We start from the raw sequence: 26,001 nt of genomic DNA on the forward strand, positions 1-26,001 counted from the left end.
TGTTTTTTTAGTTTTTTTTTTTTTTTTTTTTTTTTTTAAATTAAATATACGTTATGTCAGTTTTCTGGTTCAGTCTTGCAGGTGATGGTAAAAAAAAAAAAGTGTTGGATGTTCCTCCCTAGACTGAACAATTGTAAATACTGTATCTTAACTTGCTTTTGTGTTAAAGAGGTCGCCCCCCCAATTATGTTTATATCCGAATGTGAACTTAGTGTTAATGTGTAATACCGATCTTTGTCTTTTCTGTGCTGAAGATGTATCTTTTCGTACTGTGTGGCAGGGTTTAAATATAAAACCTTTAATGTTTTCAGTTACATGAGCAATTTGGACTTAAAATGTAGGCCTCTGTAATTTTGTTATTTAAAGATAATAAGGGAATTGAAGGGGACATTTATTGTGCGTATAGTGGCCTTGGCCCTCATGCTGCTGTAAAATGTGAATCCACTGTATCCACAGTTATCAAAGTAGATAGATCAACCCAATAGTTTAGGCAATGATTCCCACTTTTAGGGACGCAAAACATTGCAGTGTGTCCTCAGAGCCTGTGAATAAAGGCGCAAATAACATTGTGATCATTTGAAATGTGACAATATCTTCCAAGGATAGGTTAAGATCCTCAATTTAAATGAATAAAATAACCCCCATTGAAGAAATAAAGATTAGCGTTCATTTATCAAAAACGCCCCTTGCTGTCCCAATAAAGTTGGAACCAGTTGAACGACGACAGAGTAATCCGGTGGCCCAGACACTAGCTAGAGTAGCAGAGTAGTCAGAGTCTAGCCAATGCAGCTGCACAATCATACACAGTAAATAACCCAAACTCTAAGAAGATATCTTAGATATTTTTATTTAGGTTATTTAGTTTTAGGTTATTACAGGTAAAACATTTACATGTGCAATAAGTACATACTTAATACATGTAATACAAGTACATATACCACATGTACATATGCAAGAATTACGTACGCAGTAGACATATACAAAAAGCTACAACACTTGTCAAAAACATTAGGCCATAGACATGTACCAAAGGAACAACATAAACCAACCCCATATGTTTGTAGTACAGTAATACTAGTTTTATGTTTTTGCCTTCCTGGTTTGAGGAAGGTCTATGTAACAAAGAGTTAATACAGTGACTTTGCTCTGATGTTGCTCAACTTTGTTCCACCTCTGGTTGTACAATTTCAGATTTTGTCTTTTTCTTTTAAATCCATATAATCGGTGCCACAGATGTACAAGAGGGAGGTAACAGATGAAGACGTGGATCCCTGTCAGGGCCAGTCTATTTGAACCTACTCTTTGCAAAAATTCAGGGACATCCCATTAGAACAAGCAGAGATGTTACCAGCGTTTCTAGCATATGGTGGGAGTCAAGTGACAAACCACAAAAAAATAAAACAAAAAAAAAAAAAAAAGCAGGACAGGAAGGTGCTCTTTGGAGGTGGTGGGTGGCTCTTAGAAGAGCCTTTGGTTTGCAGTGTAGGCTGCAGGAGGGTCTACTTGGAGCTGGTGTACTTGGTGACGGCCTTGGTGCCCTCAGACACGGCGTGCTTGGCCAGCTCTCCGGGCAGCAGGAGGCGGACGGCGGTCTGGATCTCCCTGGAGGTGATGGTGGAGCGCTTGTTGTAGTGGGCGAGACGAGAAGCCTCAGCAGCGATGCGCTCGAAGATGTCGTTGACGAACGAGTTCATGATGCTCATGGCCTTGGAGGAGATACCGGTGTCGGGGTGGACCTGCTTGAGCACCTTGTACACGTAGATGGCGTAGCTCTCCTTCCTGGTCTTCCTCTTCTTCTTGCCTCCTTTGCCGGCCGTCTTGGTCACGGCTTTCTTGGAGCCCTTCTTGGGCGCAGACTTGGCGGGTTCAGGCATGACTAGATCTTCGGTACTCTGGAGCAACGAGAGACTAGCGGAAGGGCCGCAGGGAGGCGGATTTATAGCAGCTGTAAGCAAATGATGGTGCGCCATCCCCTGCCTGTGATTGGCTGGGCTGATCGACCAATGGCGTGTGAGGATGGAAACCCGCTTCTCTTATGCCTTTCATGCCTCTGTCTTCAGAGTTTTACGTGAGAGCGCTGAAAAAAACTCATGTTTATAAGGAAACAACATGAATGAAACATTTGTGTTGCTAGATCTGCGGTATCGGAGTGTTTTCACTCGGCAGCAGAGCCGTCAGCATATCAGCTGATATAACGGACAGTTCTTCATCTATGCAAAGAAAATAAAAAATTAAAAAAAAGCTATTAATATAGGCTATATATAAAACTCCACAGCTCTGTGACATGTCATCGGACCAAACAGTCGCACGCTGCAGCCATGTCAATCCTGCACTGAGTGTAGCTGCGTGATGTGTGTCGACTGTGTCTGCGTCGTCAGATCTCTACACCGGAATATGGTGTCAATGAAAACATCCGATCCGCTGCACCACCGGGAAGTTCACACACCAACATGAAACGTGTCGGGGTCTGTTTTTTCTGTCCACCTCTCTTGCCCCTCAGATTCACACGTCCGCTGAAATGATGGATAGATGGATGGCTGAATAGATGGAAATATAGATAAATAGACGGATGGATAGATAGATAGATAGATAGATGGACTATCTGTCCATCTATCTATCTATCTATCTATCTATCTATCTATCTATCCATCCGTCTATTTAGATCAGGGGTGTCCAAAGTCGGTCCTCGAGGGCCGCTGTCCTGCAGGTTTCCCATGTATTCCTGTTCCAACACATCTAGCTTCCACTAAATGGATCAAACAGCCAATGACGTGCACAACTGATTAAGCTCTACTACTAATTAATTTGAATCAGGTGTGTCTGAGCAGGGATACATAGAAAACCTGCAGGATTCTGGCCCTCGAGGACCGGAGCTGGACACCTCTGATTTAGATAGATGGATGGATGATAGATCATAGAAGAAATGTTAATCCTTTACTCAAGTCATACTGTCTTATTTTGGGAGCTGAAATGACTGAAATGCGTTGGACTTAGCCACCAGGTTGTTGGTCCTCTCACATTGTGTGCTGAAGTCCTACTGACAAAGTTGCTGACTGAAAAAATGGGAAATGCCCTGCCCTGCCCAGTAAGAAAAGCATGGTATGGGCCTTTAGGGGGAGAAACTAAATCCAGCTGGACATCTGGTTGTTCTACAGGATCTTTGGATGACAATACTGACAGTTAACAAGGAGAGGGTGAACACAAAGACTTGTAGGGGGGGGAGGGGGCACTTGCAGGAAAACCTGAAATTCTTGGGCCTTGCAGAAATGCAGAAAAAACATTTAAATACTGTTGACTGTAAGTAAATAAATATGGACGGGCTGTTGGTGGATTCGCTTCGTCTCAGTACAATGCAAGACGCACCTTTATTGCAACGTAGTGATTCGTTCATGAGCCATCGCTTTGTGAACAACTAGCGATTTTCTTGCATGGAGGTGTCGTATCTGTCCCGTCTAGGTGCATGCATGTGTGCGGGAAGCCGTGCAGGAAAGATTGTGATGTGAAACAGACCCCAGGTAAGCGGCCATGTTCCAGTCGCTAGTGCAGATTTTAATGCAAGGATCAGGACGGAGGCTCCTCGGTTCCGTGATGAGAATGTAGCGTCCACACGTGATTTATATCGTACATCACGTTCCTGATCAATGCGCGTTTAGCAGTACATTAAATGTCATGTTTGGTGTGAAGCAGAAACCATGCCGTGAAGCGGAGACGTGGGTGGCCCTGAAAAGGGCCGTTGGTTTTAGGAGGCTTCTGCTTTAACCTCCGAAGCCGTAGAGAGTGCGGCCCTGCCGCTTCAGGGCGTAGACCACGTCCATGGCGGTGACGGTCTTCCTCTTGGCGTGCTCGGTGTAGGTGACGGCGTCACGGATCACGTTCTCCAGGAAGACCTTGAGCACGCCGCGGGTCTCCTCGTAGATGAGTCCGGAGATCCGCTTGACTCCGCCGCGGCGAGCCAGGCGGCGGATGGCGGGTTTGGTGATTCCCTGGATGTTGTCACGCAGGACTTTGCGGTGACGCTTGGCGCCTCCTTTTCCGAGTCCCTTTCCTCCTTTGCCGCGTCCGCTCATAGTTCTCGGTAACAAGGACAGAAATGTAGGCAGGGCCGCGCGCAACAGCTGCTTTTAACACGTGTAAGAGGACGTGAATGAAGACAGCGGTGGAGCCTCTTAACCAGGAGCATCTTCCTCCTTTCTCCTCCTCTTCCTCCTCCTCCTCCTCCGTGAGGCTCTCAGTTTTTTCTTTGTCAGACCGAGTCAAGCTGCATGAAACGTGTTTTGTCTGTTTCAACCCTGAAACATTAAATCTGTTGTTAATCCAGTGTTTCTCAGTTTCAGTCCTCAGATGCATGTTTTAGACATGATCCTCCTCCAAAGCACCTGAGTCAGATTATTAAACTTCCTCATCAAGTTCAGCCTGTTAATGATCCTTTATTTCATCCAGGTGTTTTCAGGTAGTGTTGCCTATAAAACATGCCGGCCAGGGGGGGCTGAGGACCGGAACTGAGAAACACTGTCTTAATCTGACTTTAGGTTGAAGGTAGAGAAGCAGCACACATTATAAAGTTAAACTCTAAGGCAACGTGAATTTAATTAATATTCTTCAAAACCTTTTAAATCCAGTTTTGCACCAGGAGTCAACCAGACCAGCACATCAAGAGCACCAACATAGACACAAGTCAGACGACCAATGCTGTAAAACCATGGCCAACATGACACCCAGCGCAGAGAGCTCCTTCTGAGGAAACGGTGGAATATACTTGAAAATAATAAAATTCATAATAATAATAATAATAATAATAGTAAAGGTTAAAATAAACATAAGCAGCAAGTTGCATCCATTGGGTCTGAGCCCCGTGCCAAAATCCAACACCCTCAACTTGTTACAAAGCTTCCTTCTGATGTTAGACTCAATCACATAAATCCCCTCAGATTAGTTTGTTCAAATATGATGCGCCCAAATTGAAAAAATGGGGTAAAAATGGGTCGTAAACGCCAAGATGGCGGACACCCCGTTGCCATGGCAACATGTGTTCTATTGACTTTTTTGCTCATCTTGAGGTGTTAGACATGTGTGCCAAATGTCATTTTTCCTATGTCAAAGAAGACTTTTGAGACCCCACTCTATGGCCGATTTTTTCCATTTCTAGGGGGCACTGTAGAGCACTTCTTGCATTGAAGTGTATGCAGACCAGATAATATCGCTATTTTCACTGGGGTTGTGGTGTGTGCCAAATTTCACAATTTTTCACGGAGGCTAAGGGGGTCAAATTTGAGAGAGTTGTGCTGAGAATAAAAATAAATATTTGAACAATACGGCCCAATCTATACTAAATTGGGAGGCTTAAACTTTCTTTTACGCTGTGATTATAATATTGAAAAAAATCCCCTCAAAACTCTCATATTACCACAAATAGATGCATCACATACAAATCCCTATTTTACCCCTTTTGGTTTCCTCACAATATAATCCTGGTTCATCAATTATTTAATCCTAAAGAGTCTTTAATGACATATCAAGAATTTATCTTAAAATGTGATGTATTCATTCCTTTCAATGAATATAATTAAAAATGCAATCCCTGATGGAGTAATTATGTTATTCAAAGGTTCAACTGGACAGAATCTACCACTGTTACCACTTGACCGAACCAAACTGGACATTGGCCGAATCTGTTTCTCATCAACACGTAATAGTAATCATCATATACGTTCATTATTTCAGAAAGACAGCAACAGTTCTGTATGTGGTATCTTATTGGAACACATTCATTTCCATTCTAGATTGTGCCATCTGTTGGCAGCAAATTGTAGTAGCTCTGACTTGCTATCTTGATTTTTTTTTAAAGTACAAAGTCTTCTCACATAGATATCACCTCAAATTTAGAATTTTTTTTCTGAGGATTTCATCCCGGTTCGGAGGGTGTGTTGCAAGATTTTTCTGCATATTTTTGCTCTTTCAAGGCTTGTTATGATGAGTCTCCATGGCAACAAAGAATTGTTTACAATCGGGATCAACTGATTAACCTCTCCCAAATCAGGATCATCAGGATAAACAACACATCAAATCCTGATGGAGTTGAAAAGAAAGAGAAGAGGATGCAGAGTGGGAGTGAGACAGAGGAAAAAGCTATGGAGATTTAAACCATTTCTTCTGACCATCGTCATGGGTAATGTGAGATCGCTAGCTAACAAAACGGACAAGCTCGAGATGCTAACAAGGTCTCAGAGAGAATACAGAGAGTGCAGTATTATGTGCTTCACCGAGACATGGCTGCATGAACACATCCCTGACTGTAATGTGTCTGTACCGGGCTTTAAAACGGTCGGCGCAGACCGCAGTAGACAACACAGCGGAAAGCTAAAGGGTGGTGTAATAGCAGTGTTGGTTAACCAGCGTTGGTGTGGACATGTATTTATTTACTTGGACTAGAATTGGCGTACGCCGGGTTTTGTATTTACGACAGCCCAGAAGCGCAACCATAGACTGTATATAAAGAAATGGGCATAGCCTCCGTGACGTCGCCCATAGGTTTCTGAAGACCTGAACTGAAGCTCGGTGGGCGGTTCCTACCATCGCCATCTTGGCAGGGGCATGTGCAAGCGGCAACCTCAGGTGGTTAAAAGTGAAGACTATGCGGAAGTGCATAAAACTGCAGTTCCCCCCTCATAGGGGCTGCAAAACAGGGCAAAGCCCCATAGACTCCCATGTTGAAAAGACCAACTTCACAGCAGAAATAAACATGTTTACAGCAGGAATAAACATGTTTACAGCTTGGTTCAAAAATCCATTTTCAGTTAATAGCTCAGGTTTAACTTCATGACAACTGTTGGGGGAGTGAATTTTTTTCTAACTCGCCCGTTTAAAAGTAATTTAATCTGGAAGTTCAGCATATTTAGGGGCGTGTCCTTTTGATTGACAGGTACCCAATCTCTCGCTTCAAGTCAGAAGAACACAGAACTGCGGTTTTTAGCTGGTTAACAACATGACTTAGCTTTAGCCCGCTTACCTCCGTTAGCTGGTTAGCTCCTGTTATCTCCAGGTTAGCTCTTAGTTTCAGGCAGCTCGGAGTTCGCTCGATGTCAATCATCCGACATGACGCTCACAGCCCCCCTCTCAGCTCCACTTCTTTGTCCATATTTGTATTTTCCGGACGAGACGATGCACATAACTCTGCCAAGATGGCGATGGTAGGAACCGCCCACTGAGCTTCAATTCAGCTCGGGTAAAGTCACGGAGGCTCTGCCCATCTCTTTATGTATAGTCTATGGCAGTGTTTTTCAATCACTGTGCCGTGCCACACTAGTGTGCTGTGACAGATTGTCAGGTGTGCCCTGAGAAATTACACAATTTCACCTGATTAGTCTAAAAAGCAGCTCTGTGTTCATCCAGGGCACAGGTGAACGATAATAAAATTCCCTTTTCTTTTGTTAATATTATTTCTATTCAAGGTCACTTTGACAAGAATGACGTTATATTAATAATATGGGCTTTTAAAAAAGAAAACATTTTGGTTTGTGGTGTGCCTTGTGAGTTTTCAGTGAAAAAAGTGTGCCTTGGCTCAAAAGAGGTTGAAAAACACTGGTCTATGGGCATGTGCCGTCTCGCCAGGAAAATACAAATATGGGCAAAGAGGTGGAGCGAACTCTGAGCTGCCTGTAGCTAAGAGCTAACCGAACTAACTCGGAGATAACAGGAGCTAACCAGCTAACGGAGGTAAGCGGGTTAAGCTAAGTCACGTTGTTACCTGGCTAAAAACTGCGGTTGTTCTATGTTCTTCTTACTTGAAGCCAAAGATCGGGTACCTGTCAATCAAAAGGACACGCCCATAAATATGGCAAACTTCAAGAAAATTAATAAATTACTTTTAAACGGGCAAGTTAGAAAAACATTTACTCTTCCCACAGTTGTCATGAAGGTAAACCTGACCTATTAAACCCTAAAATGGATTTTTGAACCAGGCTGTAAACATGTTTATTTCTGCTGTAAACATGTTTATTCCTGCTGTAAACATGTTTATCTTAGCCGTAAACATGTTTATTCCTGCTGTAAACATGTTTATTGCTGCTATAAACATGTTTATTCCTGCTGTGAACATGTTTATTTCTGCTGTAAAGGTGTTTATTTCTGCTGTGAAGTTGGTCTTTTTTTTTAACATGGGAGTCTATGGGGATTTGTTCTGTTTTGCAGCCCCTAGTGGATAAAGGGGGAAGTGCAGTTTTATGCACTTCCGCATCGGCTCCACTTTTTACCACCGGAAGCTCCGTCCATCTTTCTTTCGGCACACTTCCAGTGCGCACATATTATTTTGAAACTTTAGAACGGAAGTGGAACACCTTTCACTTCCTGTAACTCGACTCTGAGATAATGCCCGGTGATGAAAAACTTCGACGTACAATTTTTACAGTTTGGAAACATGAAATTATGCCTGGCAGAAGAGTCATAAGTTAAAATCTCCACATGAGTTCTTGGAGACGCGGCTGCTCAGTTTACCGCCCCGCCGTGGTTTTATAGCCGCTGTCAGGCTGCTGTTAGCGGATGCTAAGTCCAGCCAGCTCCGGGCTTCTGAACAAGTCCTGGCCGCTACAGCTGCTCTTCGTTTCCCACCGATGCCTCTCCAGCTCAGGGAGCGATGTGGAAGTTAACTTTACAAGCGTTTGGTGTTCTGCTTTCGGCCTGGTTCTTGGGGAACTTTGTTCTGGGCTGGTTTCAGCAGAACCACGCCGGACCGAACCGAGCCTCGGACAGCCAGGACCAGAGCTGCCTCTGCCATGTAAGCATCCAGCCGCGCCTCCGGTGTGGTTTCTGCTCGGTGTGAAACGTGGCTCGGCGATGTAAGGTTGTTTTTCAGGAAATCTTCCAGAACTTTCCACTGTTATCTTAATTTGACGTCACCGTGTCGGTGCGATGCAAACATGCAGGTCGCCATTGCTTTTTAAAAAAATGTATTTATTTACTTTCTGACGAAAAGTGCATTCGAACGAACAGTCATTGTTTTAATAAACTACAATCGACTAACATTATGAGCATTCTTAAATGTAACCCCATTTGTTTCCCATAACTTTTTAAAGACATGTCATGGGTGGATGCGCAACTAATGTTATTTTATAAACCAATTTAACGCATAATGCGTATTTTAGCGATGGCAGATGGGGACGTTTGAAGTATACTTTTTAGAATATAACATTACATTTGTCCTTTTCAATTAAAAAAAAGTAAAATAAAATTAAAATGAAGTAAAGCACAACTTCCTCAAAACATTGTATTCCGAGAGGAAAACCGATGATTTTTGCATTATGAGCTTGAAAAGCGTGGTGTTTTCTGATTGGCCGCTTGGTTTCTCCTCCTTCCCTTCGTCTCATGGGATTTGTAGTTCTCGTGCAACTGCTGCGACCTAGTGCTCCATGGTATTAGTCCAAATAGGGACTACAAACATGTCGGCTCCGGTGATTGGCAGGGTGACGGCTGTGTGTTTGGAGGCGGGGCTCCGGTGATTGGCAGGGTGACGGCTGTGTGTTTGGAGGCGGGGCTCCGGTGATTGGCAGGGTGACGGGGTGTGTTTGGAGGCGGGGCTCCGGTGATTGGCATGGTGACGGGGTGTGTTTGGAGGCGGGGCACCCGGGGTATGGAGCTCTGCCTTGACATCTCAGGCCTCGGAGAGAGATTCTGCTGTTCCTGCTGTGACATATGGAAACAAAGTTCAGTTAGAAGAAATTAGTAAAAAGGAGCTGATATTAATGCAAAGAGCAGGATGTTTAGAGGAATCTGCTTCCTTCTGCCTTTACTGGATCTAGGTGGAATGCAACATTCAGAGGTCAGCAGTGCCTTCACTTCTTTTTAAAAATTTAGTTTTAACTTTTTTTTTTTTTTTATTATGATTATTATTGTGACAATGAAAATTTTTAAATACACATTATCAGTACTTAACGTATTTAATTTTTATACCTGAAAAGATGAAGTCCGAAATGTTTGGCTCCATATGTTAGGTCTGATCGGATTTAGCATTGTCTCTTTGAATATTTTAAGTGTTTATTTCTTTAAAAGGACCTTGCAAAAACAGCAGATGGCTTGTTTGACAAAGTGATGACCACCTGATAGAGATGTTTACTGAGCATTAAGACTCCAGGTGATGGTTGGTTGCCTGCTTGCTGTGAGTTACCTGTTAAAACTATCCAAAGCCTCCTCAGTGGTGGTGTCACAGCTCCACCTTTAATTAACGTTTACTGAACTTATTAAGGTGTTGGTCAGTATTTAGTGCTGTAGACACATGGCTCCAGGTTGGCTTGTCTGATTATGCTAATGTCTTGCATCATGTGTCCCCTCGCAGGGGTGGTGGATGCATTATGGATGACATTGCAGGGTATTTGGTGGTTTGTCTGTCTGCTGGCTCGGGCAACTGGAGAACGTAATGCTGTGAACCGCCACAATGTTGACATGCTGCGTTGCATATCAGCACCGCGTTGCGTAATGTGGGTTTTTCATTGGCTGGGGAGAATTAGAGTTGGCAACCAGTAGCAAAATTTATAAGTGTCTTTTTTTCATGAAGTAACAATTTGAATAAAAGTTAATAGTCTCTGATTGCCAGAAAAGATGTCTCCTGCAGATGTTTGGATGAACCAAACCTCATGAGGTCAAACTTTAACTAGAACATTCCCACTGGAATCAAGTGTTGAAATGGTGTCCCAGTATGTAAAAGTTGTTGGCTGAAGCATCCGACACTGGATGAACTGATGTATTTTAGTCCTGAACCATTCAGAGCTTTATAGACCAGCTGCAGAACTTTAAAGTCTATCCTCTGATGGACCGGCAGCCAGAGTAAAGACCTCGGAACTGGACTGATCTGGTCCACTCTCCTGGTTTTAGGACAGATCCACATCAGCCTTTCTGATCTGAGTCCGTTTGGTCGGAAAGTCGCTTCTTTTGGGGAAATGTGAACACGCCAAACGAATTCTGATTCGGTCCGCCTACAAACGCAGGTCTCGGCCCGTTCCAAGCGGACCAAATACAGGAAGCGGACTACAAACCAAGTCCCTTCCTGCATGTGGCGTCGCGTTGCATTGTGGGTAAATCCATAGGGATGGCGTTAAGGGTCCTCTGCCTCGTCTGGTGTTCATACTGCGTCCATTGTTGCAGAGTATTTCTGCAGGATACTTGCATAAGACACAATAAAAACCCAAAACAGCCATAGTTTGGTCTCCATGTTTAACTGGCAGGTGGAGGAAACAGAGTCCTCTCTTCTGCTAAACACTAGTGCAGCGCCACCTCTGGTGGGAATGGGGATAAATTAGGTCCGAGTCCATCGCTACACCCCGATTTCTGGTCCGGTTGGTGGTTTTTAGGCCCGAGTCCATCGCTACACCCCGATTTCTGGTCCGGTTGGTGGTTTTTAGTTCAGTCCATCGCTGCACCCTGATTTCTGGTGCGGTTGGTGGTTTTTAGGTCCGAGTCCATCGCTACACCCTGATTTCTGGTGCGGTTGGTAGTTTTTAGGTCCGAGTCCATCGCTACACCCTGATTTCTGGTGCGGTTGGTGGTTTTTAGGTCTGAGTCCATCGCTACACCCCGATTTCTGGTCCGGTTGGTGGTTTTTAGGTCCGAGTCCATCGCTACACCCCGATTTCTGGTCCGGTTGGTGGTTTTTAGGTCAGTCCATCGCTACACCCTGATTTCTGGTGCGGTTGGTGGTTTTTAGGTCCGAGTCCATCGCTACACCCTGATTTCTGGTGCGTTTGGTGGTTTTTAGGTCCGAGTCCATCGCTACACCCCGATTTCTGGTCCTGTTGGTGGTTTTTAGGTCAGAGTCCATCGCTACACCCTGGTTTATGGTCCGGTTGGTGGTTTTTAGGTCCGAGTCCATTGCTACAACCAGTTTTCTGGTCCGGTTGGTGGTTTTTAGGTCCGAGTCCATCGCTACACCCTGATTTCTGGTGCGGTTGGTGGTTTTTAGGTCCGAGTCCATCGCTACACCCCGATTTCTGGTCCTGTTGGTGGTTTTTAGATCAGAGTCCATCGCTACACCCCGATTTCTGGTCCTGTTGGTGGTTTTTAGGTCCGAGTCCATCGCTACACCCCGATTTCTGGTGCGGTTGGTGGTTTTTAGGTCCGAGTCCATCGCTACACCCTGATTTCTGGTCCGGTTGGTGGTTTTTAGGTCCGAGTCCATCGCTACACCCTGATTTCTGGTCCTGTTGGTGGTTTTTAGGTCCGAGTCCATCGCTACACCCTGATTTCTGGTCCGGTTGGAGGTTTTTAGGCCCGAGTCCATCGCTACACCCCGATTTCTGGTCCGGTTGGTGGTTTTTAGGTCAGTCCATCGCTACACCCCGATTTCTGGTCCGGTTGGTGGTTTTTAGGTCAGTCCATCGCTACACCCTGATTTCTGGTCCGGTTGGTGGTTTTTAGGTCCGAGTCCATCTCTACACCCTGATTTCTGGTGCGGTTGGTGGTTTTTAGGTCCGAGTCCATCGCTACACCCCGATTTCTGGTCCGGTTGGTGGTTTTTAGGTCAGTCCATCGCTACACCCTGATTTATGGTGCGGTTGGTGGTTTTTAGGTCCGAGTCCATCGCTACACCCTGATTTCTGGTGCGGTTGGTGGTTTTTAGGTCCGAGTCCATCGCTACACCCCGATTTCTGGTCCTGTTGGTGGTTTTTAGGTCAGAGTCCATCGCTACACCCTGGTTTATGGTCCGGTTGGTGGTTTTTAGGTCCGAGTCCATTGCTACAACCAGTTTTCTGGTCCGGTTGGTGGTTTTTAGGTCCGAGTCCATCGCTACACCCTGATTTCTGGTGCGGTTGGTGGTTTTTAGGTCCGAGTCCATCGCTACACCCCGATTTCTGGTCCTGTTGGTGGTTTTTAGGTCAGAGTCCATCGCTACACCCTGGTTTATGGTCCGGTTGGTGGTTTTTAGGTCCGAGTCCATTGCTACAACCAGTTTTCTGGTCCGGTTGGTGGTTTTTAGGTCCGAGTCCATCGCTACACCCCGATTTCTGGTGCGGTTGGTGGTTTTTAGGTCCGAGTCCATCGCTACACCCTGATTTCTGGTCCGGTTGGTGGTTTTTAGGTCCGAGTCCATCGCTACACCCTGATTTCTGGTCCTGTTGGTGGTTTTTAGGTCCGAGTCCATCGCTACACCCTGATTTCTGGTCCGGTTGGTGGTTTTTAGGCCCGAGTCCATCGCTACACCCTGATTTCTGGTCCGGTTGGTGGTTTTTAGGTCAGTCCATCGCTACACCCCGATTTCTGGTCCGGTTGGTGGTTTTTAGGTCAGTCCATCGCTACACCCTGATTTCTGGTGCGGTTGGTGGTTTTTAGGTCCGAGTCCATCGCTACACCCTGATTTCTGGTGCGGTTGGTGGTTTTTAGGTCCGAGTCCATCGCTACACCCCGATTTCTGGTCCTGTTGGTGGTTTTTAGGTCAGAGTCCATCGCTACACCCTGGTTTATGGTCCGGTTGGTGGTTTTTAGGTCCGAGTCCATTGCTACAACCAGTTTTCTGGTCCGGTTGGTGGTTTTTAGGTCCGAGTCCATCGCTACACCCTGATTTCTGGTGCGGTTGGTGGTTTTTAGGTCCGAGTCCATCGCTACACCCTGATTTCTGGTCCTGTTGGTGGTTTTTAGGTCCGAGTCCATCGCTACACCCCGATTTCTGGTCCTGTTGGTGGTTTTTAGGTCAGAGTCCATCGCTACACCCCGATTTCTGGTGCGGTTGGTGGTTTTTAGGTCCGAGTCCATCGCTACACCCTGATTTCTGGTCCTGTTGGTGGTTTTTAGGTCAGAGTCCATCGCTACACCCCGATTTCTGGTCCTGTTGGTGGTTTTTAGGTCAGAGTCCATCGCTACACCCCGATTTCTGGTGCGGTTGGTGGTTTTTAGGTCCGAGTCCATCGCTACACCCCGATTTCTGGTCCTGTTGGTGGTTTTTAGGTCCGAGTCCATCGCTACACCCCGATTTCTGGTGCGGTTGGTGGTTTTTAGGTCCGAGTCCATCGCTACACCCTGATTTCTGGTCCGGTTGGTGGTTTTTAGGTCCGAGTCCATCGCTACACCCTGATTTCTGGTCCTGTTGGTGGTTTTTAGGTCCGAGTCCATCGCTACACCCTGATTTCTGGTCCTGTTGGTGGTTTTTAGGTCCGAGTCCATCGCTACACCCTGATTTCTGGTGCGGTTGGTGGTTTTTAGGTCCGAGTCCATCGCTACACCCTGATTTCTGGTCCGGTTGGTGGTTTTTAGGTCTGACAATGCAACAAAACAATCGTTAAAAAGTGTGTAAAATGTCTCTGGTCTGCTGCAGCTCACAGGAGTCCTGGATGACTGTTTCTGTGATGTGGAAAGCATCGACGTCTTCAACAACTTCAAGATTTACCCTCGCATCAAGAAGCTGACTGAGAGAGACTACTTCAGATACTACAGGGTAAGAGCTTCTACTTTAACCTTAATCCATTATTATGTCAGAAAACGGGCCTTCCACCTCCTTTAATTCTTTATTCTGAATCCAAAAGTTGCATTGATGAAGTGTTGATGAACAGACTCTACCATTGAGACTGGCTGCAGACACAGAGAACAAGCTGAACTGGTGCTTTTACAGGACAGAGCAGATAAATGATAGTGCTGGAATGAAATGGTTTTAGTTAACTAAAATAACCTGATAAACAGGAATAACAGAGGTGCCTTTCCCGTTTCTCTGGTGGAGAGAAGCAGCAGTCAGCTCGCTTAGATGCTTCCCTCCTCCAACGCAGCTGAATGACGTGGCTGAAGTCAGCGTACATGAACAGGTAAAGCTGAGAGGTGTGTGTGGAGTGTTGGCTAGCGCTAGCTGAGGACACTGACGCAGCATCTGAAAGCAGACCTCAGCGCTCGCAGGACAGCTGCAGGAATTTGTATCATGACACGTTTCATGTCTGTTAAACTGCAGGTTAGTTTGGTTTAGTTACTCTGTACAAATGAAACAGTATGAGGCCAGTTAAACGCGTACGGTGGTGTATTGGATGGTCCCCGGACCAGTTTGTGCTGGAAAAGTTGGGCCGCTGTGTAAAACATGTTAACAACCCGTGTTGTAGTCCACCTCTTTGCACAGCTAACGTTAGCTGTATGGTTGTGGTTTGAGCTTGTAGTCGCCCAGATCAGCACGATTCACCCACCAGGTCAAGTCCAGGAAGCGAAGCGGACTTGGACCCCCCCTCCCCAGACCCCCATCTGCTTCCCTGTGACTGGTTCAGCTTCAGCACGATGAGCTGGCTGTGGTGGCGGCATGGCTCCAGGTCCACGGCCTTCCTCTTGCTGACATGAGCCAGTATTGAAGCATCTGATTGGACGGTGGTTGCTATGAGACGACGCCCCGGAGGCTCCGGCTTTGTCGAACCCGACTTTGAGCTCAGCAGAGCTGCAGTAACTTCATCTGGACTTTTTCCTGCAGGTGAACCTAAAGCGACCGTGTCCTTTCTGGCCAGATGATGGACACTGCTCCATCAAAGACTGCCATGTGGAGCCCTGCCCAGAGGTCAGAGGTCAACCCCACATACTCAGACTCTCTTGTCATTGGCCAAATCTCAAGTTTCATCACAAATATGTGTTCAGGAAATTATTGATGCGGTGAGTTTCTGAGCTGCGTAGGAAACGTCCTGACTGCAGATGTTTGTGTCTTACAGAGTAAAGTTCCTGTTGGCATTAAATCTGGAAACTACAACAAGGTGAGATCCACTGACATGCTGTAATTATCACCTAAGATGTCGTAACTCCATGATTCTGAGGCCCAGATCTCATAACCGGCTCGGTTAGCAAGCTGGAAACATCCTGCCAGGTTTAACCGACCCGTCCACTCCACGCAGGACGTCACCTCCGTGGACACAAGGTCACCTGAAAGGTCTCAGTTGTGTCAGCAAATAACCGTAGAAGTATTTGTCCTTCCTCGTGGCATGGAGGCCAGCAGGATGGCAACCCTCAGCCCACACACACACACACACACACACACCGGTTTAAGTGTGTTGGAGTCTAGATCCAGACCTCAGTCCACACCAGAATCTGTATCTGGACTTAAAGATGACTGAACACCAGCGGATCCCATCCAGAACCTCAACCAGAAGGATTTTTAGTAAACTGTGGGAGTGGACTTATTTATTTCTACACGATTTACTTTGCTCCATCATAACTTTGCTTCTTCTAACGGCACAGTTTGCAGCCAGGCTGAGATGTTGAGCTGAAAGGCTGCTGCAGTGATAGTCGGCCTCAGCTTCCTGCTCAGTGCTTCCTCTTCTCGCTCCACCACTAGTCTCCTCCTCTACCTCTGACTTCTCCAAACAGGCAGCAAGTCTTTAGTCTTTACATCCGTAATGAGGTTCAGCTAACATCAGACACTTGTGTTTTCCATCACGGTGCTCATCAGTCCCTGCTGTTCCTCTAAACGTGAGGACTGAAAGTTGGCTCGTCTTTTGTCCCCTGACTGCCTCAGGTTTCTTCCTCTCCCTTTTAAGGCCTCCAGAACAGGAAGTCATGAAGTATGACCCGAGCTGCGCTCCGCTCTGTCCACAGGGCGAGCCGGACAGGAAGCTGAGACTACAGCGTTTGTTTTTAAAGTCACTGGAGAGCAGCGTCAGTTTGACTCAGCAACAAGCAGGAACGCCTTCGTGTTTCATGACTGGATTTTTTTTAGCATTAAAAAGTGTTTTCACTGATATCATCGGTTTTTAAGGAACGTCAGTGTGTAACTCTGTGGGGGGAACTGTGATGGTCATGTGACCCTCCAGCTGGTCTACGGAGGTTTTCCAGCGTTTCTATTCGTCCAGGAGGTTTACAATCCAGACACAACATGTAGTGTTTATTCAGAGACTCTAGATGGTAAATCCACCATTATTTATCACATCTTCATCACCATCACTACCATGTTGCTAAGAGACCTCTATTTTCACCTGGACATGATGATGAAGACACTTCCTGTCAGACTTTCCACCAATCAGAGAGCTTAAACTGATGGTAACGTCCAATCAGGAGCAGCCAAAGATCAACAAGTGATGAGAAAAGCAGGAAAATAATTATCCTCTATGGCTGGAATAAAGCCAGGAAGACGTTTGGGATGCAGCTGAGGTGGAGGTGCTGCAGTGAGGAGAGCAGGTAGATAGTAGCAGGAAGACGTGTGGAAACATGGAGACAGTGTGTGTGTGTGTGTGTGTGTGTGTGTGTGTGTGTGTGTGTGTGTGTGTGTGTGTGTGTGTGTGTGTGTGTGTGTGTGTGTGTGTGTGTGTGTGTGTGTGTGTGTGTGTGTTTAGGACGTGACAGAATGATGTGCAGATGAGAAAAGGCTTGGTTGCTGCTGATCTATGTGTTATGTCTACAAACTTCTGGTCGCTCTTTATGCTGCTTTATCTGTTCATACATTCATTTTACATCATTCTAGCCTCAGAATCTGAATAAGGCTGAAAACATGTCTCCATGGAAACGTCACGTCTCCATGGAAACACTGTGTCTGCAGGCTGGCTGGGGTTAAAAAGTTCTGCTTTGCATTGAGTTTATGTTTGAGAAAAAAACAGCAGGGGGAGCAAAAATATGAGAAATCACTTTGGAGTTTCAGGCGTTAAAGCCGCTTGCCAAGAAGAAAGATGATGGATGTCCGTCATTCTCCACCGTCGCTTCTTGGTCGCGTTCTTCGTCCTTACAACTGAAGGAGGATGCTTCTGTCGCCAGTCTGCCCAGCAGGCCCAGGCTCCGTTGGCTGTGGTAAGGGGACGGATCAGAGTTTACTGAGCCGGACTCTACGGTGGAAATGGAGCTTTACAGACTTTCATTGTGAGACCGCAGCTGGAGCTACGGCAGGACTTGAGCACGCCGAGTTAAACATGGACGCAGACATTTGTCCTGCGGTACGTGGGTCTCCATGACTTCCTCGACCACTTCCTGTTTTTCCGCCTGCAGATCATGAGGTAACTTAACGTTTGCTCGGGGCTGAAGCTGGTCGTTGGATGTGAAACCTGTCTGGAATCCTAGAGAAGAGCAGCTGTACTGCATTTGTTACCCTGCTTCTTACCTAAACAGCTGATTAAGTCCAGCACATTGTGTAAACTGTCGGCTTATCAGCTCTGGTAGTTTCCAGCTAAAAGCCGCAGGCTAAATGTTTGCTGACTCTTGGGCTGCTGCCCGATGTTTGTCTTTAATGATCCAGAGAGTTTGGACATCTGCTCTCCTCTCAGGGTCAGATCTGTTTGTTACAGCTGAAAGGAGGCGGTGTGAGGAAAGCATGCACTGGCCCTAACCTGACCACCATGTGGGAAGTTTCCTCCTGTGGTCGTAGAAACGATGTTCATCTGTGTCAGAAGTTTCAGATCATCTGCATGAAGCAGAGAAAACATCTGAGGAGATGCAGAAACTACTAAAACTGGGTCCAGGTCTAGGTCCAGGTCCAGGTCTGTAAAACCAGCTGAAACCAGGTTTTGTAGTGAACGTGGTTCCAGCCTGAGTGAGGGTGTGTGGATGGAAAAAGCTCCGTGAAACAGCAGCGATGGTGTAAACGTGTCGTCATGGTAACACCCGTCCCTCCCTGTGTGCGCAGTATTCCCACGCAGCCAATAGGATATCCGACGTGGCGGAGTGCGAGCAGGCCAAAGAGCTGGGCGCCATCAACAGCACCCTGAGGTGAGTCCACGCATCTTTTCTCTCCGTCACTTTTCCTAAAAGCTGCTGAACTTGTTCAACCTGAAACCTGAAAACAGCCCTGCTGTGGTTCCAGACATGGAGCTGGTTTTCAGTAACACGCCCAGTTTTTCCCCTGATCACGCCCCGCCTCCGTCTTCAGGTGCTTCTGCACTGTGGTGGTTCGTCCCACCAGGACATGTCTGACTGCCGCCAGCATCTTATAGATTCACCCCTCGGTCCTGTCAGAGTTTCCTCGCTGGGATTAACGGACTGTCTGTCTCTCTCTCTCTCCCAGTAATCAGAGTAAAGAAGCTTTCGCTGACTGGGCGAGACACGACGATGCTCAGGATCATTTCTGTGAGCTGGACGGTGAGGATCTTCTGATGCTGACAAACCTCCTCCCCTCACCTGGAGGGTCCGGCCAATAAACCGCAGGAGAGCAGAAACCTGACAGATTACCCCCAAAAGGATTTTATTCTTTTTTTTTTTTTTTTTTTTTGTGAATTCACCAAATATTTCAGATTATTCTTCAGCTGCCAAACCAACAAAATTCACTCATAATTTTTTTTTTTTTTCATTTTATTTTATTTTATTTTATTTCCATAGGTCTTCTACAGATGCCGCTAGTCGGGACTTTGTTTCATGCTTACACAAATAGAACATTTTTGACACCAATGTTTTATTTTTATTATAATGTTTATGTATGTTTTGATGTGCATTTTTCTGCAGTTTAGAAGCCGTTTTTATAACAAAAGTCACATTTCTGGGTTAAATATTGATATTTAAGGGTTTTAATCTTATTTTCACTTTAGTTGTTTTCCTCTCAGAGGCGTCGCAGCAACCGGTTCATGTTGACAGAACAATAATAGAGACTTCACTTTTTTCTTTTAGTTTTAATTAAAAATTAAACATTGATTACATATATGTTTAATTTTCTGTTTGATGCATGAATGAAAAACTAAGATTGTTCCCAACCATCTCCTGGCGTGTTAGAAGACAGACTCCTGTTAACTGGTCCAGATTAGACTTCATCTGCTCCAACGGCATATCCGGTTGTCTGAAACTGTAAAGCTGGAGGAGGAGGAACAGCAGCTGGTAGTTTGTTAGTTTAAAGCGATGCATCATCTGGACCGTTGCACTTACAACAGGCTGATTCTACACACAGCAGTTTAGTTAACGTCTACATGCCTACATGCACACCGGCCTACAGAGACTTCTTCTACATGCGGGGAATCATTTAGTCCCAGGAAGTGATTTCTGCCTTTAGACTCGGGGTTGAGATGTGAAGACATGTAAACCAGATGTTTGTGTTGCAGATGAGACGTCTCCAGACTCCGAGTACGTGGACCTGCTGCTGAATCCGGAGCGATACACCGGTTATAAAGGACCTTCTGCTTGGAGGGTGTGGAACAGCATCTACGAGGAAAACTGCTTCAAGTGAGTGACACAAAGAGAATATATCAGAAGAAACCACTGACATGAAATCTTCTGGGTCGGTGTGTAAATAACTTTAACTGTGTAACGGCTGATTAATAAAGATTTGGTGTTCAGAGGTGTGTTCCCGACCACACCCTGCAGAGCAGCAGCTTCAGAGCTGAACCGGAACCATCATGTTTGAGAAACACGTTTCTGTCAGTTTTCCAAACAATCTGGAGTCTCCTTCCTAACAAAGAATCAGTCAGATACGTTTAAAGCTTCAGCAGCTGAACATCATCCGAGTCCAAACATACCCGTCGGCCCTTTCATCGAGCTCATCGCGTCAGGTTGGATCCGCTTCTTAGCTGGATCGATTCAACAAGGTGTTGGAAACGTTCCTCAGAGGTTCTGCTGCATGTAAACATGAAGCATCAGGAAGAAGCAGCTGACATGATGTGACATGGTGCATCACCCTGCTGGAAGTTTCCATCAGAAGATGCTACACTGTGCTCAGAAAGGGATGGACATGGTCAGCAGCAGGACTCAGGTAGGCTGTGGAGGTTAAACCAGCTCATACTGGTGCCAAAGGGACCAAAGTGGGACCAGAAACCATCCCAGCAGCAGCGTTGATCATGATGTTTGTTCTGATGCTCAGTTTGAGCAAGTTGCCTTCAACATGTCTGTGTTGCCATGTGATGAGCTGGTTAACTATTGTTATATTTTACATTAAAACAAAAACTCTGGATGGTCTGGTTATAAATGTGTCCCTGTGTTTGCAGACCCAGATCGGTGTACCGGCCCCTGAACCCTCTGGCTCCCAGCAGAGGTGAGACAGAAAGGAGAAACATTTCCTGTCACACATGAGGAGGAAGTTTTTAAATGTTTAAAGTGTCCATGTTTATCACATTTCTAATTCCTCTTTAATTACAGATAAAAGTTACATCAACTTTAAAGGCTTTAAAAAAAAAAAAACATGTAAACACCTAAACACAAAAAGTCCATTCAGAATTCAGCTTAATTCCTACTACCAAGCTAATGCTAACAGCTAATAGCCTCTTGAAAAATCAGCTGAAATAAATGATGAACCAGGAGGAAAAACTCTGGAAAATGTGTGTGAAAGCAGCGTACGGTGTCCTGATGGTACGACTTCTGTGAAGAGAAACAACACCTGCAGCATCGTAGCTTTTCCACTGTAGCTAGCTAACAGATTAGCATCTCTGTTGTTTTCTACAGCAGTAACAGGAAATGATGCGACTCAGACGGAGGATAAAGTATCTGCTGGACTACCTGCCCTGTTTTTTACATAACGCCAACATAAATTTCACTGTTAGACTGAATGAACTTAATGTCCAGCAGAAAGCTGCAGCCTCCACCTGAAGTACTCATCAGCCGTCTCCACCTGCTGAACGCTACACCGTCTCCACCCTCCTTCCTCCTGGTTATTTAGAACGTTACACCGTCTCCACCCTCCTTCCTCCTGGTTATTTAGAACGCTACACCGTCTACACCCTCCTTCCTCCTGGTTATTTAGAACGTTATACCGTCTACACCCTCCTTCCTCCTGGTTATTTAGAACGTTACACCGTCTCCACCCTCCTTCCTGGTTATTTAGAACGTTACACCGTCTCCACCCTCCTTCCTCCTGGTTATTTAGAACGTTACACCGTCTCCACCCTCCTTCCTCCTGGTTATTTAGAACGCTACACCGTCTCCATCCTCCTTCCTCCTGGTTATTTAGAACGTTACACCGTCTACACCCTCCTTCCTCCTGGTTATTTAGAACGTTACACCGTCTCCACCCTCCTTCCTCCTGGTTATTTAGAACGTTACACCGTCTCCACCCTCCTCCTTCCTGGTTATTTAGAACGTTACACCGTCTCCACCCTCCTTCCTCCTGGTTATTTAGAACGTTACACCGTCTCCACCCTCCTTCCTCCTGGTTATTTAGAACGTTACACCGTCTCCACCCTCCTTCCTCCTGGTTATTTAGAACGTTACACCGTCTCCACCCTCCTTCCTCCTGGTTATTTAGAACGTTACACCGTCTCCACCCTCCTTCCTCCTGGTTATTTAGAACGCTACACCGTCTACACCTTCCTTCCTCCTGGTTATTTAGAACGTTACACCGTCTCCACCCTCCTCCTTCCTGGTTATTTAGAACGTTACACCGTCTCCACCCTCCTTCCTCCTGGTTATTTAGAACGTTACACCGTCTCCACCCTCCTTCCTCCTGGTCATTTAGAACGTTACACCGTCTCCACCCTCCTTCCTCCTGGTTATTTAGAACGTTACACCGTCTACACCCTCCTTCCTCCTGGTTATTTAGAACGTTACACCGTCTCCACCCTCCTTCCTCCTGGTTATTTAGAACGTTACACCGTCTCCACCCTCCTTCCTCCTGGTCATTTAGAACGTTACACCGTCTCCACCCTCCTTCCTCCTGGTTATTTAGAACGTTACACCGTCTACACCGTCCTTCCTCCTGGTCATTTAGAACGTTACACCGTCTCCACCCTCCTTCCTCCTGGTTATTTAGAACGCTACACCGTCTCCACCCTCCTCCTTCCTGGTTATTTAGAACGTTACACCGTCTCCACCCTCCTTCCTCCTGGTTATTTAGAACGTTACACCGTCTCCACCCTCCTTCCTCCTGGTTATTTAGAACGTTACACCGTCTCCACCCTCCTCCTTCCTGGTTATTTAGAACGTTACACCGTCTCCACCCTCCTTCCTCCTGGTTATTTAGAACGTTATCCGTCTACACCCTCCTTCCTCCTGGTTATTTAGAACGTTACACCGTCTCCACCCTCCTCCTTCCTCCTGGTTATTTAGAACGTTACACCGTCTCCACCCTCCTTCCTCCTGGTTATTTAGAACGTTACACCGTCTCCACCCTCCTTCCTCCTGGTTATTTAGAACGTTACACCGTCTCCACCCTCCTTCCTCCTGGTTATTTAGAACGTTATACCGTCTACACCCTCCTTCCTCCTGGTTATTTAGAACGTTATACCGTCTACACCCTCCTTCCTCCTGGTTATTTAGAACGTTACACCGTCTCCACCCTCCTTCCTCCTGGTTATTTAGAATGCTACACCGTCTCCATCCTCCTTCCTCCTGGTTATTTAGAACGTTACACCGTCTCCACCCTCCTTCCTCCTGGTTATTTAGAACGTTACACCGTCTCCACCCTCCTTCCTCCTGGTTATTTAGAACGTTACACCGTCTCCACCCTCCTTCCTCCTGGTTATTTAGAACGTTACACCGTCTCCACCCTCCTTCCTCCTGGTCATTTAGAACGTTACACCGTCTCCACCCTCCTTCCTCCTGGTTATTTAGAACGTTACACCGTCTACACCGTCCTTCCTCCTGGTCATTTAGAACGTTACACCGTCTCCACCCTCCTTCCTCCTGGTTATTTAGAACGCTACACCGTCTCCACCCTCCTCCTTCCTGGTTATTTAGAACGTTACACCGTCTCCACCCTCCTTCCTCCTGGTTATTTAGAACGTTACACCGTCTCCACCCTCCTTCCTCCTGGTTATTTAGAACGTTACACCGTCTACACCCTCCTTCCTCCTGGTTATTTAGAACGTTATCCGTCTACACCCTCCTTCCTCCTGGTTATTTAGAACGTTACACCGTCTCCACCCTCCTTCCTCCTGGTTATTTAGAACGTTACACCGTCTCCACCCTCCTTCCTCCTGGTTATTTAGAACATTACACCGTCTCCACCCTCCTTCCTCCTGGTTATTTAGAACATTACACCGTCTCCACCCTCCTTCCTCCTGGTTATTTAGAACGTTACACCGTCTACACCCTCCTTCCTCCTGGTTATTTAGAACGTTACACAGTCTACACCCTCCTTCCTCCTGGTTATTTAGAATGTTACACCGTCTCCACCCTCCTTCCTCCTGGTTATTTAGAACGTTACACCGTCTCCACCCTCCTTCCTCCTGGTTATTTAGAACGTTACACAGTCTACACCCTCCTTCCTCCTGGTTATTTAGAACGTTACACCGTCTCCACCCTCCTTCCTCCTGGTTATTTAGAACGCTACACCGTCTCCACCCTCCTTCCTCCTGGTTATTTAGAATGTTACACCGTCTCCACCCTCCTTCCTCCTGGTTATTTAGAACGCTACACCGTCTACACCCTCCTTCCTCCTGGTTATTTAGAACGTTACACCGTCTCCACCCTCCTTCCTCCTGGTTATTTAGAACGTTACACCGTCTCCACCCTCCTTCCTCCTGGTTATTTAGAATGTTACACCGTCTCCACCCTCCTTCCTCCTGGTTATTTAGAACGTTACACAGTCTCCACCCTCCTTCCTCCTGGTTATTTAGAACGTTACACCGTCTCCACCCTCCTTCCTCCTGGTTATTTAGAACGTTACACCGTCTCCACCCTCCTTCCTCCTGGTTATTTAGAACGTTACACCGTCTCCACCCTCCTTCCTCCTGGTTATTTAGAATGTTACACCGTCTCCACCCTCCTTCCTCCTGGTTATTTAGAACGTTACACAGTCTCCACCCTCCTTCCTCCTGGTTATTTAGAACGTTACACCGTCTCCACCCTCCTTCCTCCTGGTTATTTAGAACGTTACACCGTCTACACCCTCCTTCCTCCTGGTTATTTAGAACGTTACACCGTCTCCACCCTCCTTCCTCCTGGTTATTTAGAACGTTACACCGTCTCCACCCTCCTTCCTCCTGGTTATTTAGAACGTTACACCGTCTCCACCCTCCTTCCTCCTGGTTATTTAGAACGCTACACCGTCTACACCCTCCTTCCTCCTGGTTATTTAGAACGCTACACCGTCTCCACCCTCCTTCCTCCTGGTTATTTAGAACGTTACACCGTCTACACCCTCCTTCCTCCTGGTTATTTAGAACGTTACACCGTCTCCACCCTCCTTCCTCCTGGTTATTTAGAACGCTACACCGTCTACACCCTCCTTCCTCCTGGTTATTTAGAACGCTACACCGTCTCCACCCTCCTGGTTATTTAGAACGTTACACCGTCTACACCCTCCTTCCTCCTGGTTATTTAGAACGCTACACCGTCTCCACCCTCCTTCCTCCTGGTTATTTAGAACGTTACACCGTCTACACCCTCCTTCCTCCTGGTTATTTAGAACGTTACACCGTCTACACCCTCCTTCCTCCTGGTTATTTAGAACGTTACACCGTCTCCACCCTCCTTCCTCCTGGTTCTTTAGAACGTTACACCGTCTCCACCCTCCTTCCTCCTGGTTATTTAGAACGCTACACCGTCTCCATCCTCCTTCCTCCTGGTTATTTAGAACGCTACACCGTCTCCATCCTCCTTCCTCCTGGTTATTTAGAACGTTACACCGTCTCCATCCTCCTTCCTCCTGGTTATTTAGAACGCTACACCGTCTCCACCCTCCTTCCTCCTGGTTATTTAGAACGTTACACCGTCTCCACCCTCCTTCCTCCTGGTTATTTAGAACGTTACACCGTCTCCACCCTCCTTCCTCCTGGTTATTTAGAACGTTACACCGTCTCCACCCTCCTTCCTCCTGGTTATTTAGAACGCTACACCGTCTCCATCCTCCTTCCTCCTGGTTATTTAGAACGTTACACCGTCTCCACCCTCCTTCCTCCTGGTTATTTAGAACGTTACACCGTCTCCACCCTCCTTCCTCCTGGTTATTTAGAACGTTACACCGTCTCCACCCTCCTTCCTCCTGGTTATTTAGAACGCTACACCGTCTCCACCGTCCTTCCTCCTGGTTATTTAGAACGCTACACCGTCTCCATCCTCCTTCCTCCTGGTTATTTAGAACGTTACACCGTCTACACCCTCCTTCCTCCTGGTTATTTAGAACGTTATCCGTCTACACCCTCCTTCCTCCTGGTTATTTAGAACGTTACACCGCCTCCACCCTCCTCCTTCCTCCTGGTTATTTAGAACGTTACACCGTCTCCACCCTCCTTCCTCCTG

General features: G+C 46.4%; 3 protein-coding genes across 3 annotated transcripts in view; 1 reads left to right on the forward strand and 2 right to left on the reverse strand.

The window, feature by feature from the left end:
* Window positions 1-882: 882 nt before the first annotated feature.
* On the reverse strand, window positions 883-1,883 carry LOC306754327 (histone H2B 1/2-like). The gene has a single exon (XM_079238303.1). It carries the CDS (start codon window positions 1,872-1,874, stop codon window positions 1,500-1,502), a length of 375 nt encoding a protein of 124 aa, XP_079094429.1. The 5' UTR covers window positions 1,875-1,883; the 3' UTR covers window positions 883-1,499.
* Window positions 1,884-3,755: 1,872 nt separating this feature from the next.
* Window positions 3,756-4,067, reverse strand: LOC306774408 (histone H4; the record flags this gene model as incomplete). Its single annotated transcript, XM_079264433.1, has 1 exon — window positions 3,756-4,067. The coding sequence occupies one exon, from the start codon at window positions 4,065-4,067 to the stop codon at window positions 3,756-3,758; it is 312 nt and encodes a 103-aa protein (XP_079120559.1).
* Window positions 4,068-8,362: 4,295 nt separating this feature from the next.
* Window positions 8,363-26,001, forward strand: part of ero1b (endoplasmic reticulum oxidoreductase 1 beta) — a 28,941-nt gene continuing 11,302 nt past the window's right edge. The window contains exons 1-8 of the mRNA XM_079265001.1: window positions 8,363-8,770; window positions 14,291-14,410; window positions 15,413-15,496; window positions 15,645-15,686; window positions 18,536-18,618; window positions 18,914-18,987; window positions 19,935-20,055; window positions 20,814-20,860. Coding sequence (XP_079121127.1) covers window positions 8,630-8,770; window positions 14,291-14,410; window positions 15,413-15,496; window positions 15,645-15,686; window positions 18,536-18,618; window positions 18,914-18,987; window positions 19,935-20,055; window positions 20,814-20,860 — 712 coding nt within the window. The 5' untranslated portion in view covers window positions 8,363-8,629. The remainder of the gene's footprint in view (window positions 8,771-14,290; window positions 14,411-15,412; window positions 15,497-15,644; window positions 15,687-18,535; window positions 18,619-18,913; window positions 18,988-19,934; window positions 20,056-20,813; window positions 20,861-26,001) is intronic.

The sequence above is a fragment of the Telmatherina bonti genome (assembly GCF_933228915.1).
Source record: "Telmatherina bonti genome assembly, chromosome: 3".
NCBI classification, from domain to species: Eukaryota; Metazoa; Chordata; class Actinopteri; order Atheriniformes; family Telmatherinidae; genus Telmatherina; species Telmatherina bonti.